The sequence below is a fragment of the Poromitra crassiceps genome (assembly GCF_964638095.1).
Source record: "Poromitra crassiceps genome assembly, chromosome: 12".
Taxonomy (NCBI): domain Eukaryota; kingdom Metazoa; phylum Chordata; class Actinopteri; order Beryciformes; family Melamphaidae; genus Poromitra; species Poromitra crassiceps.
Window position 1 is genome coordinate 22,419,755 of NC_139632.1, and position 16,377 is coordinate 22,436,131.

The 16,377-nt window shown below is 47.1% G+C and overlaps 1 protein-coding gene across 3 annotated transcripts in view; it reads left to right on the forward strand.

Annotated features, from left to right (window-relative positions):
* palld (palladin, cytoskeletal associated protein) overlaps positions 1-16,377 on the forward strand; it is a gene marked incomplete at its 5' end in the record, with an annotated part of 71,305 nt that overhangs the window by 18,712 nt on the left and 36,216 nt on the right. For all 3 annotated transcript variants that reach the window (XM_083648146.1, XM_083648148.1, XM_083648147.1), the window contains 8 exons: positions 9,636-9,811; positions 10,122-10,182; positions 10,998-11,115; positions 11,225-11,293; positions 12,958-13,099; positions 13,230-13,253; positions 14,154-14,273; positions 15,174-15,630. In XM_083648146.1, the coding sequence (XP_083504272.1) occupies positions 9,636-9,811; positions 10,122-10,182; positions 10,998-11,115; positions 11,225-11,293; positions 12,958-13,099; positions 13,230-13,253; positions 14,154-14,273; positions 15,174-15,630 (1,167 nt within the window). The remainder of the gene's footprint in view (positions 1-9,635; positions 9,812-10,121; positions 10,183-10,997; positions 11,116-11,224; positions 11,294-12,957; positions 13,100-13,229; positions 13,254-14,153; positions 14,274-15,173; positions 15,631-16,377) is intronic.

Genomic DNA, 16,377 nt, shown 5'->3' on the forward strand with positions numbered 1-16,377 from the left:
CCTCTGACCCCATGATCCTTAGCCCTGATAAATAGAGCTACTCAAGCATCTAATAGCTTTTTCCTCTTCTTTATTGAGATTGATTCTTGCGTTTAGCATGTTCAGTTTTCCGTTTGCCTACTTATGAGCACGTACACTTGGATTCATTTGCCAAAAAATAGGCAAAGCACACAATAAACAAAGTTCAAGATGAATTTGACTGATAGCATTATTAGTATTTTTTTCTCTTCACATTTTCTATAGATATCGCGATAATAAAGTTATCATGCTTTGTTTGTTATGCTTTGTTCACATTAGATCCTAATGTGAAATGCTGGCTTAGTATTTAATTTATTTTATTTGTCAGTGTTTGTGTATTGGTGGTTTATTCTTTGTTATATTTTGTGTGGACCCCAGGAAGAGTAGCTGATGTTTCTGCATCAGCTAATGGGCATCCTAATAAAATCAAGTACAATCATGAATTATTTTGGCCACGATAATTGTGTAGTGAATCTGATATCGTGACAGCCCTACTTCAGATGCGACCTTACAGTGTGCCACAGCCTGGACTCATATCTGGGCTGCACATGGTAACACCAAAGAAAAATGGACTACAAATTAATAGAATCTTGTATAGAAAATCACTCTTCTGCTGCCAGCACATCTAGGCCTACTAAGATCACAAACATGGAATTATGAACATTATGCAATTATGAACAAAGTATTATCAGGTTTCACCTATACTGTATTTGGGTTATAACTTGGGATATTAAGTATACTGCACATAAAGAAAAGTATTTTGCAGCAGGCGGATCAAAGTATGGATGCATCAATACATTTTTATATTACTATTACTTAAAAAAAAAAGGATTGCACAACATTGAACTTCCTCCATTGAAGAGAACTAAATGTCTTGTATGAAAAGGTTTGCTTTGATTTGTGGCAAGTTAAGTAGCTGTTGCTGTTGTATTTTATGTTTCTGCTGTGTCCTATGTTTTAGCTTATCCTACAGCAGCACTGGCAGCACACTATCCCTGGGGGGCAAATGAATCATGCAATGCATTAAGTGGTATTATGGTAAAGGGTTGTAATAAGGAGAGCTTTGGTGAAAATACATATTTTGCACGAATAGTCTTTATGTGGGTGTGTACTTTTAGACACTTCTTAGAGTCTTATACAACTGTATTGACATTGCTGAGAGAAAGAGGAAAACTGGACTGCTCTGCCTGTTGTGTTTGCTTGAACTGGGAGAATTCTCTGTCGTGAATAATAAAACCGACATGGCTTGCTTTGAGACCTTGGGCAGTTTCACTTGACCTTTATTGGACTTTGTAATTAGGAGTAAAGACAGCCTAGATGCTGCTGTTTTCGTCCAGTTGCACTTTGGTTGACTTCTGTGGTCTGTAGCCTAGAGACTGAAGAGCTAAAAGACAGAGACAAACACATTTCAGGATATAGGGATATACAGTAGAGTACCGCAGGGATGACGTATCTTTGTAGGCTTACCCAGAAGTCCCTGCACTTCCTGGTTTTATATATGTCGATGGTTCCTACGTGTAAAAGTCAATGGGATTTTTGGCTAAATGCATGAAATAAGGTCTGTGGTTAACAAAGGTTAATAAAACAGTGAACTTTGTGTTCAGCAAGATAATCTTCACAAATGAGGACCACTTTTATGACTTTTGAAGCGTTTTCTGAAAATCGCATAAAAAATGCATTTATGCTTCTAAAATCATTCAAAAAAAATGTGGTGGGAATCCCATTGACTGTTATACACATAGAAACCGGAAGTGCCAACATCCAGGTCTTCTGGACTCATTCCTGCGGTACTCTATTGATGTACAATGGGTGGGTGTGGTTTCTGCAGGCCGCTCACCCTGCATATTGTCAAGGTCATTTTATGATTAAACCCTGCTTCTTCTTCTTCTCTTCATCCCTCTCCGCGCTGGCCTCCACTCTTTTGGGTTTGTGGTGAAACTGAGCCTTGCTTCATAAAACTTTCCATCAACAGCAGCAAATAACAACAGGGTCAGACGAGGAGAGCGCACGCACACTATAGAGGCCAGGGGCAGCAGGCTGTGGTTTGGCCTCACCCGCGGAACGCTCCGCTCGTCGTATGCGTTGCCATACGGATAGGTTAGTGTAGGCAGTGCGGCGGGAACGAGGTCTTCTTCCCATGGAGATATCCAAGTTCTACATAATCACTTTCTCACATGCTATCTGTAGCTGGGTGACTGGCTGGTGGAGAGGTTGATGATGAGGGTGGTTGATGTGTGGTGTTGGGATGTTTGGTCATCGTCTGGCTGGGTGCCTTTGGGTGGGAGAGGAATGAAGAGGCGAGCAGTTGCAGCCAAGTAGGGATCATCTTGAGTTGGTGCGTGCTACATGCATTCTGCTACATGCACTCCGCTACATGCACTCAGACAGCTACATGCACTCAGCTACATGCACTCAGCTACATGCTACATGCACTCAGCTACATGCTACATGCACTCACTCAGCTACATGCACTCACTCAGCTACATGCACTCAGCTACATGCACTCAGCTACATGCTACATTCACTCAGTCAGCTACATGCACTCAGCTAGATGCACTCAGGCAGCTATGCACTCAGCTACATGCACTCAGCTACATGCTACATGCACTCAGCTACATGCACTCAGCTACATGCACTTAGTCAGCTACATGCACTCTGCTACATGCACTCAGCTACATACACTTAGTCAGCTACATGCACTCAGCTACATGCTACATGCACTCAGCTACATGCACTCAGCTACATGCTACATACACTCAGCTACATGCTACATGCACTCAGCTACATGCACTCAGCTACATGCTACATACACTCAGCTACATGCTACATGCACTCAGCTACATGCACTCAGCTACATGCTACATGCACTCTGCTACATGCACTCAGCTACATGCACTTAGTCAGCTACATGCACTCTGCTACATGCACTCAGCTACATACACTTAGTCAGCTACATGCACTCAGCTACATGCTACATGCACTCAGCTACATGCACTCAGCTACATGCTACATACACTCAGCTACATGCTCATCCACTCAGCTACATGCACTCAGCTACATGCTACATACACTCAGCTACATGCTACATGCACTCAGCTACATGCACTCAGCTACATGCTACATGCACTCTACATGCACTCAGCTACATGCTACATGCACTCAGCTACATCCACTCAGCTGTTGCATAGCATGTGTGGTACAATGGCTGTGTTTCATAATGAGGAAAAGGGTGGTAAAGCTAAAATCTGCCAAATAAATCACTGTCAGTAATTTTTATTAGAGTACAGAGTGGCTGCTATTGTAACATACCCTGCGTCCTTTGCAGAAGAAGCCATTGGTGGTTGAGTTACAGTAGGAGATGAAGTACATGAAAGCCACACATAAGTACAGATATTCCCAGAAAACGACTTTTATAGAAGTTAAAGTCACCAAAGAATATTACTTGAGTAAAAGTATTACATTTTCTGATATTTACTTTACTTGTGTCAAAATTGATTTTTTAATATTAAATCTACTTAAGTGTACAAGTAGTTATGCTGTTAAATGAAAAAGCAAGCAAAATGTATGCCTGGGCTTGAGTGGAAATCTTCTTATTAAGTTTTATACTGCAGCAGTTGGCAACGTTATGGTGCATATACCGCCACCAACTGGAATGGAGTGTGGCTCGTGGTTAATGTAACTTGAGGAGCACTGATTCACCAAACCTGCTTGCTTGCAGGCTTCCAAATTTCTTTCAATTTTATTTTGTAGTAACGAAGATGCTTAGGGGAAATGTACTGGAGTAAAAGTACATTTTATTTAGGAAATGTAGTGGAGTAAAAGTGAAAGTTGTCAGAAATATAAATACTCGAGTAATGTACAGATACTCCCCAAAAATACTTAAATCTATGAGGTATTATTACTTTGTTACATTACACCACTGTCGAGTTCCTTCTCTCCCTGTCTGCGACTCGATAAAGTCCCCACTCTCTCCTACTGGGGAAAACACTAGTTGGTGTTTAGGCCGAGCACCATGTTCAGCACATTCCACAGAAATGGAGAGGGGATTAAATAAACATTACCGTCTGTCTCTAAATGAGTTTACTCAGTAATTATGCATAATAGTAGATCATTAAGGTTGATTAATATGGGGTTTTATTGTTGTTCTCGTTGGGAATGGCTTGTGCTAGTTTATGCTCGCTCCCCCTTCACAAGCCGATGAGTCCTGTGCCCTGCTCTGTGTGCTCGCTCCCCCTTCACAAGCCGATGAGTCCTGTGCCCTGCTCTGTGTGCTCGCTCCCCCCTCACAAGCCGATGAGTCCTGTGTCCTGCTCTGTGTGCTCGCTCCCCCCTCACAAGCCGAGGAGTCCTGTGCCCTGCTCTGTGTGCTTGCTCCCCCCTCACAAGCCGATGGGTCCTGTGCCCTGCTCTGTGTGCTCGCTCCCCCCTCACAAGCCGATGAGCATGTACCCTGCTCTGTGTGCTTGCTCCCCACTCACAAGCCGATGAGTCCTGTGCCCTGCTCTGTGCTCGCTCCCCCCTCACAAGCCGATGAGTCCTGTGCCCTGCTCTGTGTGCTCGCTCCCCCCTCACAAGCTGATGAGTCCTGTGCCCTGCTCTGTGTGCTCACTCCCCCCTCACAAGCCGATGAGTCCTGTGCCCTGCTCTGTGTGCTCGCTCCCCCCTCACAAGCCGATGGGTCCTGTGCCCTGCTCTGTGTGCTCGCTCCCCCCTCACAAGCCGATGAGCATGTGCCCTGCTCTGTGTGCTCGCTCCCCCCTCACAAGCCGATGAGCATGTACCCTGCTCTGTGTGCTCGCTCCCCCCTCACAAGCCGATGAGTCCTGTGCCCTGCTCTGTGTGCTCGCTCCCCCCTCACAAGCCGATGAGTCCTGTGCCCTGCTCTGTGCTCGCTCCCCCCTCACAAGCCGATGAGTCCTGTGCCCTGCTCTGTGTGCTCGCTCCCCCCTCACAAGCCGATGAGTCCTGTGCCCTGCTCTGTGTGCTCGCTCCCCCCTCACAAGCCGATGAGTCCTGTGCCCTGCTCTGTGTGCTCACTCCCCCCTCACAAGCTGATGAGTCCTGTGCCCTGCTCTGTGTGCTCGCTCCCCCCTCACAAGCCGAGGAGTCCTGTGCCCTGCTCTGTGTGCTCGCTCCCCCCTCACAAGCCGATGAGTCCTGTGCCCTGCTCTGTGTGCTCACTCCCCCCTCACAAGCTGATGAGTCCTGTGCCCTGCTCTGTGTTGCATCAAACTGGGCCCAAACAGATTTACATTTCCATTGGACTTTATTTTGGATACAGAAAGGCTGGTAGCCCTATGTACCATAACCAGCATGGAAAACTACTTGACAACTTATCATAAAAAAACAGCCATGCTCGCAAGACCACTGATGGATGCTTGAATTACAACTCTATTTCTGTATTTTAGTACACACATATGGTTCTGCACAGAAATGCAGTATTTTCTTTGCTTGGGATCTGGACAGTTATTGGCCTCCCTGTGGAAAACATAACACACTTTCTTACCTCCATCAGTCTTAACGTCCACCATCACAAAAACCACAATCATCCTGTGCATTCGTTAGTTTAATGATGTCATGTGTTACAAGAGGCCTTTTCCTGAATGTGTGCTCAGTAGACGTCGAAATGGTTTTCTTACAGCGAAAGGGGCTTTGCACAGTGCGGTCCACATGTGGTGCACTTCAAACTGGGAGCATGTGGCTGTGAAGTCCAAAGTGAACCAATCTGATGAATACAGTGAGAGTGACTCAAAAGACAGCCGTGAGGTCTCACCAAAAAACAAACCTGTTTTTTTGATCCTGAGAAAATTCCCAGCAGTCGCAGCAACAATAACCCACCAAGTTGTTTTTCCTTTCCTCCGCCTGGCTATAATCCTGAAAAAAAAAGGATGTCCAAACCACACAGACATCTTGCTTTGCTGAAACAATAAACTGCTTAGTCTCTGTTCCCCCGCCGCTGTCAGTTCTGTACCCAACAACTCAGCCTTTGAAATTAACTAACATTATGAAACTGTGTCGGGTCACAGTCATTCTGTACAGAATATCCCTCCTCCTGTCGCAGGGTTTCTCTGTCTGTCTGGGTCGTCTGTGTGCTGGGTCGTCTGTGTGCTGGGTCGTCTGTGTGCTGCGTCTTCTGTCTGTCTGGGTCGTCTGTGTGCTGGGTCGTCTGTGTGCTGGGTTGTTTGGAGTGTGGTGGATGATGACTCGATTAGCCTCACGATGCCTCCAGTGGATAAGGCCGCGAACAGCCCTTTATTAGACTCATGTCCCGATCGGTTTCCTATCATTGAACATACCGGCGTCTGGCTGTGTGATTGAGCCCGCCAGGCTTCCGTTGTTTCACTTCATCAGCCGATAAGGCAGAGGAACTCAGTCTATTGTGCTGGGAGGTTAATGTTGAGGTGAAAGGAATGACTCAGGGCCTGGACGGCTCCACCTGCCACTGCTGCTAAAGAATTGCTCAGTGTGATTTGTCTCAATCATGACAGAGAGCGTATCACATGCATTCGTCCCCGTCTCACCCTGGCTGACTCACGCTCATTCATCTCCCTCTCCTATTGCTCGCCCAGTCTCACTTTCTCTGTCTCGGTCTCCACGCTCCCCGGGCAGCCAGCTCCCACACCCACGCTAGGTGCAAATCCTAGAGTATGAAGTGATGTCTGAGTATTCTGGCTGATGATGGATTGCTTTGTGGAACAGTAGTTAGCCTGCGGTTTGACTGACACACCAGAGTGTATAAAGTCACGTAATGGCCATGCAGCAGAATGTAGGGAATTTTTATATAGCTCTCCAAGATGGTTGGAATGTCCTTAGGTCGGGACTCTAGCGGAGCGGAACAGCTGTGCTTCCAGCCTGCTTCCCCCGTCGCTCTTGTCAATGCAGGGGTCAAGAGGTGAACAACACACACATGTGCCCTCTCTTTTAATAGGGTGTTGATAGGGTGTACAAAGTGTGTACATGTGTGTGTGTGTGTGTGTGTGTGTGTGTGTGTGTGAGCAAGACTGTGGGTGTTTTGAATGAATGTGTGTCACAAAGTACTTTAATGTGGAGATAGCACATTAACACTGATAAGAAACAGAAATAGAAACAAGAAAGAGGAAACATCACAAACTCTAAGATATGAGGCCTGTGTGTGTGTGTGTGTGTGTGTGTGTGTGTGTATGTGTGTGTGTGTGTGTGTGTGTGTGTGTGTGTGCGTGTGCCGTGCGCGTACGTGCGTATGTGTGTGTGTGTGTGCATGCGTGAGCGCACATGTGTGTGTGTGTGTGTGTGTGTGTGTGTGTGTGTGTGTGTGTGTGTGTGTGTGTATGTAGACGGGCTATGCGACCAGTGGGGGTTGGCCCAGTACTTGTGGCAGCGTGGTGCTGCTGGGGGGTCTGGTTTAATCATAGCTCTGTGGAGAGAGATAAGACAGATCAAGCCGAGTGAGTTGTAGCCCCTCTCATCCTTCCTGGGTCGCAGATTAGGGAACGAAGCCAGAGTCAGCAGACCCCGGGGAGGTGGTCCCGGGCCAGACTCCCGCCCAGACGCACAAACCTCTGATTGGAGGAAGGGGGATGGGCGGCCTTGGCAAGGGTGTGTCTCTTTCCAGTAACACTGCGTCTTGTCAGAGCCTCAGGGAGGCTGAGATTGAGCAGGTACGGAAAGTCTTTCTCAGAAATGCACCGAGGGGGTGTGTGTGTGCGTGCATGCATGTGTGTGAGTAGTTATTGTTATTAGATTGGCAGGGCTCCATCATATTCGGCAAAGGTATATTTAAATTCAAGTATTTGTCAAGAAGAAGAATGGTACTTGTCAGACAAGGTTTTATTGAGCAGAGATATCAATCATAGTAATGATCCCTCTCGCCTGCAGGCCATTGTGGCCAAAGATTCAGATTCAGATTCAGAAAACTTTATTCATCCCCAAGGGGCAACTCAGTTTCTGCAGTTCATCACCGTTGCGGGTAAACACATTATGTCTCAGTCCTAAATCACAAGATACAAAATACAGAAACATACAGAGAGAAAAGAAACAAAGGAGAAACTCAGTGTGATCGACCGAGGGGAAGTGCGTTTTGATTCCTCGTGTCCCTCAGCACACATGGATCTGAGCCGCATAGATGCATGGCACAACATTGTTTGTACACATGTAAAGTGCATAAGGTGCATGTGTAAACAATTGGTTTTAAAAGAGACATCAAATAAAAAAGTCATTGGCTGTACTTTAATATTCATCTGTAGAAGCAGTGAAACACTCAATACAAAATACAACAGAAGATGGTGGCTCTTTACGCTGTACAGTGAAATACGCTGATATCAAAGCTCTTTATCTCATTAGAGTGCTAAATCTTACAGTCTTACAATTCTCTCGAGCAGAGGTCCACTAAAGGCCTATAGATAGGCCGATGAGTTAAAGGAATACACCAAGCTTTTGGGAGACTGTCCCATTGGTCAACTAACAGTATTTTAAGTTAAGCTATGAGAATATAATGTATGCTAAATCTTAAGAATACAATAAGTAACTGTCATTATCTCGAAAATAAGAGGGAAGAGAACAATAGCAGCTCTAAAGCTAAATTGTAATATCATAAATGATATGTAGCTAAGTCTGCTATTTTTTTGGGAAGAGATTGGTAAAGTTACACATTATACGGTATGATAGAAAACTAAAATACTGGGCGTCCGGGTAGTGCAGCAGTAGCCTGGGTAAACCCAGCCCCCAGTGACCTGCTCTCAGGCTCACACTAGTGACTGGGAACTGAGAGAGCAGGTCACGTGGGGGCTGGGTTTACCTAGGCTAGTGCAGCAGTAGATTCTCTCTGCCTACCAACATGAGGGTCGCAGGGTTAGGGTTCGAGCCCCTGTGTTACTTCCTGCTTGGTCGGGCATCCATAGAGGCCCAATTGGCCATGTCTGTGTATGGGAAGACGGTGTGTCCTGTGCGCTGTGTGACAGCGCTACCACTGTGCCACTGTGCCCAAGAATAGCATCAAGCATCATCCCACAGATCCACACCCTACGTCATGCTGGTGAAAATCCTCACAGTCAGGTGGTCAAAAGAAGCGGCTGGCGATGGCACATGTAGCGGAGGAAACATGTTGCTAGTCCACAACTCTCCCCAGATCGGAGGAGGGGGTGGAGCAACGCCCGGGACACCTTCACAAGGAATTGTCCAAGAACAATTGGGGAGAAACCGGGGCAACCACCAGGGACTACTTTCCTCTGTTTGCATAGGCAGTGAACGCAGTGGGCGATGAGAGACTTTACCGCTACGAGTTACAACAGATGAATATGTGGTTAAATAGTTCCAAAATAAACCTGCAGCTACATCAGCTGCAGTGACTTCATGATGTTGACTTTTGAAAATAGATGAACCTACAGGCAATAAAAGCTGTAATGAGTCAAAAGGTCACTCGCCTTACTTGGTTAATGAGTGATCTACAGGGTTCAGATGGATGATGGGTTTGGTGTCTGTTCTCATGGTCCAATCTCCCAAACGTGTGCTGCCTTTAGCCATGCCATCAGTCTGCCTGTTTAGGTTGACTTTACTTTGGTTTGGCTCAATAATACAAACAGTCACATTTATCGACACGACATGTGAAGTGACCGAACTATGATTCCCCTCTCTCTGGCCAGGTGGTTCTGCGAAGGCCGTGAGCTGCACAACTCTCCTGACATCCAGATCTGGAGGGATGGTGACCTGCACACACTGGTGATCACTGAGGCCTTTGAGGACGACACGGGACGCTACACGTGCGTGGCCTCCAACAGTCTCGGAGCAGACAATACCTCCGCTGAGGTCTACATCGAAGGTCAGAACTAAAACAGTGCTCTGCAGGGTGCGCGATGAGGTCAGCAAGGGGACACATTTTTAAAATAGCCGCAATGTCACAACAGGAAACAAAACAGGGGTTGTGGGAATACCACTGGTGTAAGATAGAGGCTGCTAATAATCTCAGCTACTTATACCAAGATATCACAATTATATTTTGATGTTCAAAAATGCGATATACAGCATCTTTAAAGACAACAGCACAAAACTGCGTATTTTCACTGTTGATTAGATGCTTTTTAGACTGAGAATTACCGTAACAGACTGCTTTCATTTATGTCCCATTGCAGGAGCTTCGTCAACGGACTCAGAAGGGGAAGGGGCAAAGTCCAGATCAGGAGCCATGCCTCAGTACGTGTGTTTGAGTATGACCCCTCCGTGACCCCTGGGTTAGGGTTAACTGAGCCCTGCAGCAGCACATCAGCAACGCTGCCTGCTCCCATTTAACTAGGCCCTTAACAAGGCCCTTAAAGAGCCATTACCCTGACCCAGGCATTACCCTGACCCAGCCATTACCCTGACCCAGGCAGGCAGCAGGCTATGATCCAGCTAATGAGAGGTGCAGTGGGTTAATATGGTAAAAAAATAACCCTGCCAAGATTGTCCCCTCTACTTAGTTTCAAACTTTTCACCCCTTGCCCAATTTCACCCCTTGTCTCTTTCTCCAGCCCATATGATATATGCCTTTACAAAAATAAGTTTGTTTGTGTGTGTGTGTGTGTGTGTGTGTGTGTGTGTGTGTGTGTTTGTTTGTGTGTTTGTTTGTTTGTTTGTTTGTTTGTTTGTTTGTTTGTTTGTTTGTTTGTTTGTGTGTGTGTGTGTGTGTGTGTGTGTGTGTGTGTGTACTTTGCAAACTTATTTTCCTATGGTCCAATATAGTATGATATGGTGTATCGTCCCCAGCCCCCCCCCCCCCCCCCCCTTGTCTCTCTCGTGTGGTTCCCTAATAAGTTTTTTGGTCATTATCTCTTATATAATCTCACTCTATGTGGACTACTTCCTGATTCCCTTCTGTTTACACATTCAAGTCAGGCTCCCCTTCTCAGCGATATGATCTTAATTGCTGGCGAGACAATTTTGGACAAAACAAACAAGCAACAACAAACAAAAAGTGTTGCCGTGAGAAGAGACAAAAAGCAAAAAGTGTATACTTTTGTTTCCTCTAGAGTTCAGAAGAAGACCACTTCAATGTCCCTGACAATCCGCTCCGCTTCACCCAAGACCTCTGATGTCCTCCCTCATCGCTCCACTCTGGTCCAGGCCCTGTCTCAGCCCCCGCAGCGGGTAAGCCACACAAAGCACACATACAGCACAGCACCATGCATCTGGAGATCATGTTTCTCCCTGGATTCTGCTCTCAGTGTTCAGAAAGTGAGTTTCCGTTATCCTCCAGATGCAGAGTCCAGTATCATCACTGTACGGTGGGGAGGCTCCTCTGTCAGCACCGCCTACCTTCACCAAGGTAAGTCTGGATATTACAGAGAATATATTACATGTATAGGCAGAGTCTTTGTCTCTCTGTAATAATAGTACACAGTGCTGTGGCTTTCACCAGTGGGGGTCAGCTAAAACATAGGCTTTGATGAGAGCTCCAGCTCCACAACGCCCCTTTTCCAGCCCAGACTGTTCATCACCCGCGCACCCCTCCTCCTCTACCCCACCTCGGGCTATGTGTCTCGTGACGGCAGGATAGAAAGGGGCCGAGGCAGAGCTTGAAGCGGGCCTGCCAAACCCACAAGGGTCAGGTCTGTTTCGCTCTCATGCAGCCAGCCAGCTCCTAAATCATTTTCCACTTCATTACAAAAAGACATTTGTTTTTCTTCACCCCCCCCCCCCACCCCCACCCACCGCACCTCCCACCCCCTTCTTCAAGAGCCATTGCAGGCTTCAATCATCTCAATGAGAGGATGTCCGCCTCTGTTAAAGTCAGCCCTGTGATGTCACCCATGCCACACACACACACACACACACACACACACACACACACACACACACACACACACACACACACACACACACACACACACACACACAGTCAAGACACATGATGCACATTCCACCCCTGGTCTTCCCAAAATATACCCATGCGCCCAAATAGACACACGCAGACAGAGAGGGAGAGAGAGAGAGGCACAGGCTCACATGTATTGGCGCAGGCACAGTGATAGGGTGTCTCTTGCTGATGGATATGCCAATGCATTTCACTGGGGCCCCCCGTTCTGTTGACTCGCTGGAGAGTCAACACTGTGGCGTCTCCGTCCGCCCCGACACGGACGGCTTCCTCTGGTTCTGCAACACTAGAAGCTGTCACGGGATTGGCCGGACAGCAACGCACTGTCCCGCAGCGAAACAGAGTGGCTGTAGATAAGGGTCAGTGTCTGCTGGCCTTCCAGTTCCTCCCCTCCAATGGTGTTACATGACAAGTGTGTCATCTCCCTCTCTGTCTCTGTCTCCGTTCATCACATGCGCTCTCTCTGGAGTGGATTCCCCTCCTCCCTATCCATTTCACTCTCCTCTCACCGCCTTGTTGTCATCCTCGCCTTTCACTCGCTCGCTCCTTTTTCCTATTACAGTACTGCCCTCTCTCTCTCTCTCTCTCTCTCTCTCTCTCTCTCTCTCTCTCTCTCTCTCTCTCTCTCTCTCTCTCTATGGGTCTGTCTGTCTCTCTGTCTGTATATCTGTCCATCTGTCTCTGTCTGTCTGTCTGTCTGTCTGTCTGTCTGTCTCTCTGTCTGTCTGTCTGTCTGTCGCTCTTCAACTTCAAACAATTTTATTAATCCCACAAGGGACAATTGGTTATTGGACAACTGTTTCTGTCCTTAACAGACTGTAACAATGCTGTTCAGACTGTTTCTGTCCTTAACAGACTTTAACAATGCTGTTCAGACTGTTTCTGTCCTTAACAGACTGTAACAATGCTGTTCAGACTGTTTATGTCCTTAACAGACTGTAACAATGCTGTTCAGACTGTTTCTGTCCTTAACAGTAAGGCTGTTCAGACTGTTTCTGTCCTTAACAGTAAGGCTGTGGAGCCAACAAATGAAGGAAAAACTCAAGGGGCTCTCAATAAAAGATCTCACTGTATCACCCCTTGCTGTTTTTTTGTGGTCCCCTCTTTCCATGCAGCTGTTGCAGGATGCCCAAGCATCCGAGGGCCAGGTGGTGGTTCTGGAGTGCAGGGTGCGGGGAAGCCCTCCTCTGCAGGTCCGATGGTACCGCCAGGGAGAGGAGATCCTGGACTCCCCAGACTTTCGCATCCTGCAGAAAAGTGAGACACTCACTGTCTCATTGTAGCAAAAATAATGATTAAATTAGCACCATAATCATGATTGGCAGAAACTGACAACCTAACTGTTTTTTCTCCCCCCCTCCTCTGCCTGCGGCGTATTGTGTAACAGAGCCTCGATCTGCAGCTGAGCCAGGTATGTCACCTCACTTCCTGACAAATCTATTATAGTATTAACCTGTCAAGTGCAGCCTTGCCCTACATGTAGCATTCAGCAAAATTAGTCATGGATTATTAGTTGTGTCTGTGAAAACTGAACTGCGTTTGAGGGCTGTATAATCAGTTGCAACCTGTCACCCGGTTACACAGTAATATCACAATTTCATAACTCATCATCAGGTCTAGGACAGTCAGAGGGAGGCCCTGGGAAAGTCTGACAACTACACCCCCAGCAAGGGGTCGCTACAAACAAACACACCCACATATAAACAATGACACGCACAGACACACTAGTTTACATTTAGATCGTTCCCGCCTGTATGACTAAGGGGGCAGATCAGGTGTTCTTTTCAGCCTGTGACAGAAACATTGAGTCAGTCACTCAGACATCCCTGAACATCTGTGAACGTCTGTCTGTCTCTCTGTGCCTCCTACTTGAAGAGTCACATTCATGCCTGATCTATGTGTCTGTCCCCCCCCCCCCCCCACCACTGTCTGTCTGTCTGTCTGTCTGTCTGTCTATCTGTCTGTCTGTCTGTCTGTCTGTCTGTCTCGTCTGTTGATGTGCCGCTGGCCAGTGAGTCACCAGTCCACATGACCTATCAGTCTACTGTGTACATAACATCTGTCTACCTGTCCCATCACATGTCCCTCTTACATCCCATTACAAACAAATGGACAGTCAACATGTCACTCGGTTTCATCCCTGCACACATCACTGTCACTCAAAGTTCAAGTCTCTCCTGTTATTCTACTCATCCACTATGCACACATCGCCCCCTGACAGATTTCAGACTATTTAAAAAATCTAACCTCTATAGGATCATGCATGATGGTTTGATCATTTTGTGTATCTACGGTGATGTTTTCCCCCCAGAGGAGATCTGCACCCTGGTGATAGCCGAGGCCTTTCCAGAGGACGGAGGTCTGTTCTGCTGCACTGCAGCCAACCTCTACGGCTCTGTCAACAGCTCAGCTCAGCTCACTGTCACCGCAGGTGCGTCTAACATGGAAAGAAACCCATTGTCAACATGTTGCTACAAAGCAGAGTTTGTGCTTTACACAAGGCACACGATTTAACATGGATATAGTTACTGTAAACTCTACACATTTTTGGTTGTTCTTATTGTCCCAAAAAGCACGGGTGGGTTAAGTTGTTCTCAATGTACTCAAATGGTTCTAAACACAATTCTACAGATGAAGAAAATTGCTGTCTGAAGTTAATCTTGCAATATTTTCTAAAAACAATATATCTTCCTTATTGCCAATTTTTAAGCAATTATTGTTACCTAATCATTTGAATAATATACTATAATGTCTTTTATTCCAACATTAATGCTCTATTAGTAGGTCTTAATGTTTTCAAATAGTGGATATCTCATTTTGTAATCAAACTCAAATTTCCACATTAACTACAGCTGTATTATTGTAGCACAGTCCATTTTCCCAATGAAATGAAATCTGTCAAATGAATCAGGACTTGCTCATGACATAAGATCATCTTTCCAGGAGATCCTGTGGTTTTTTTGGTCAGTTGGTACTTCCTCTGATCCAGGTGACCATGTTTGTCTTGTTTATTATAATGGAGTCTGTGAGGAAGGTGAGAAGCTTGAGGTGATGAGCAGTGCTGTGTGAGTGTTGGAGGACACTCATATCTTGGTGTTTATTCTCACAGAGAGATCTGTGTATGTGCAGCACAGTACTCACCACACAGTTGAGGGAAAGGCTGAGTAAACATGAATTGCATCACTGTGAGTGGACCCAGCTGCTGCTTTAGATCTCTTCAGATCAGCATCGCACAGCTTTGATGGCGCATTGCGTGTGTTGTCTTTATCTATCCACTAAAGCAAAATGTAAACTGAAGTCGAGCCTCTTTGTTCTTGTTTCTCTGCCTCAGCTGTTGAGGACTCATCCAGTAATGGCGCATCTGGTGATAGCTCAGGGTTCGAGGATGCGGCTGGCTTCCCCCCTCCGCCCCCACCCACAGAGATCAGCCTGTTGGAGCTGCCGCCCAAGACGCAGCCTCAGCCCGGCGCCGAGGGCTTCCACATCAACGAGCTGGAGATCTGGCCCAGCTTGTCGGCCTTGCCGCCCGTACACATGGCCTCAGAGCTGGAGGGCAAGGGGTCGCTGCAGAACGGCCGACCCCCGAATCCACCGCCCAGCCTGCCTAGGGAAACCCTGCCACCACCTCCACCGCCCCCACCCCTACCACCTCCACCTCCGCCGCACTCTGAATTTAGGACGGAAGCTCCACCCCAGGCGGCGCCAGGCTCACCTCCAACCCCAGGCAAGCTGTCTCCATCCCCTGGGAGGGAGGGTCCTCCGCTGCCGACCAAGCCCAAGCCAAAGCTGTGAGTACCTGTCTCTCTGCCCTGGGGGTCAGCTAGTGAAGGGAGGGCCAGCGGGAAGCAGACAGGCGGGGACGACCTACTGAGGCCCGCTGGAACTGATAGTGTTGTGTCTCGGCTTTGTCAAAGGGTTAAAGGGGAATCCCACACTTCTTTTTTTCACAACAAAAGAATTCCACTGCCATGTTGGTGTCAGCGTGCCATCATGTGTGCCAGCCAGGGCTGGCCTGCCAGCCGCTGTGCATCTGTTGCTGTAAACAGATCTGTGTGGCTTTTGCTGGATGGCTCCTATTGTTTCTGTCTGACCCCGGTCTGCATGCCCAGCCCGGGACGGGGCCATTGTTTTTTCCTCAGCACCTTTCTGTGAGCTCTGTAGGGACCGGGTGGGAGCTCTGTGTTATTGGATGAGAGTTCGGGCATTGAATGGCTTTGTTTTCACTGGTCATAATGTGGAGTTGACTGCATGGTTCCTATCTCACTTGCTGACGCATGTCTGACCATGAACCCACCTGCAAGTGTATTCTAGTGGTTGGGTTTGATGTATTTTTCTTTTCTTTTCCACTCTCCTTTTAGATGTTTTTTTTTTCGTTTTCGCTTGTGAAAAATTACAGAACCAAGACAGGATTTGTTGTAGCATTTTGTTATTGTTATGACTGACTGGCACAGTATAGAACAATATGTCATCAACAACCAAGGGATAACCATGTTGTTGTGATGCGGCGGCAGGATGCATGTAGACTAGTGCAGCTA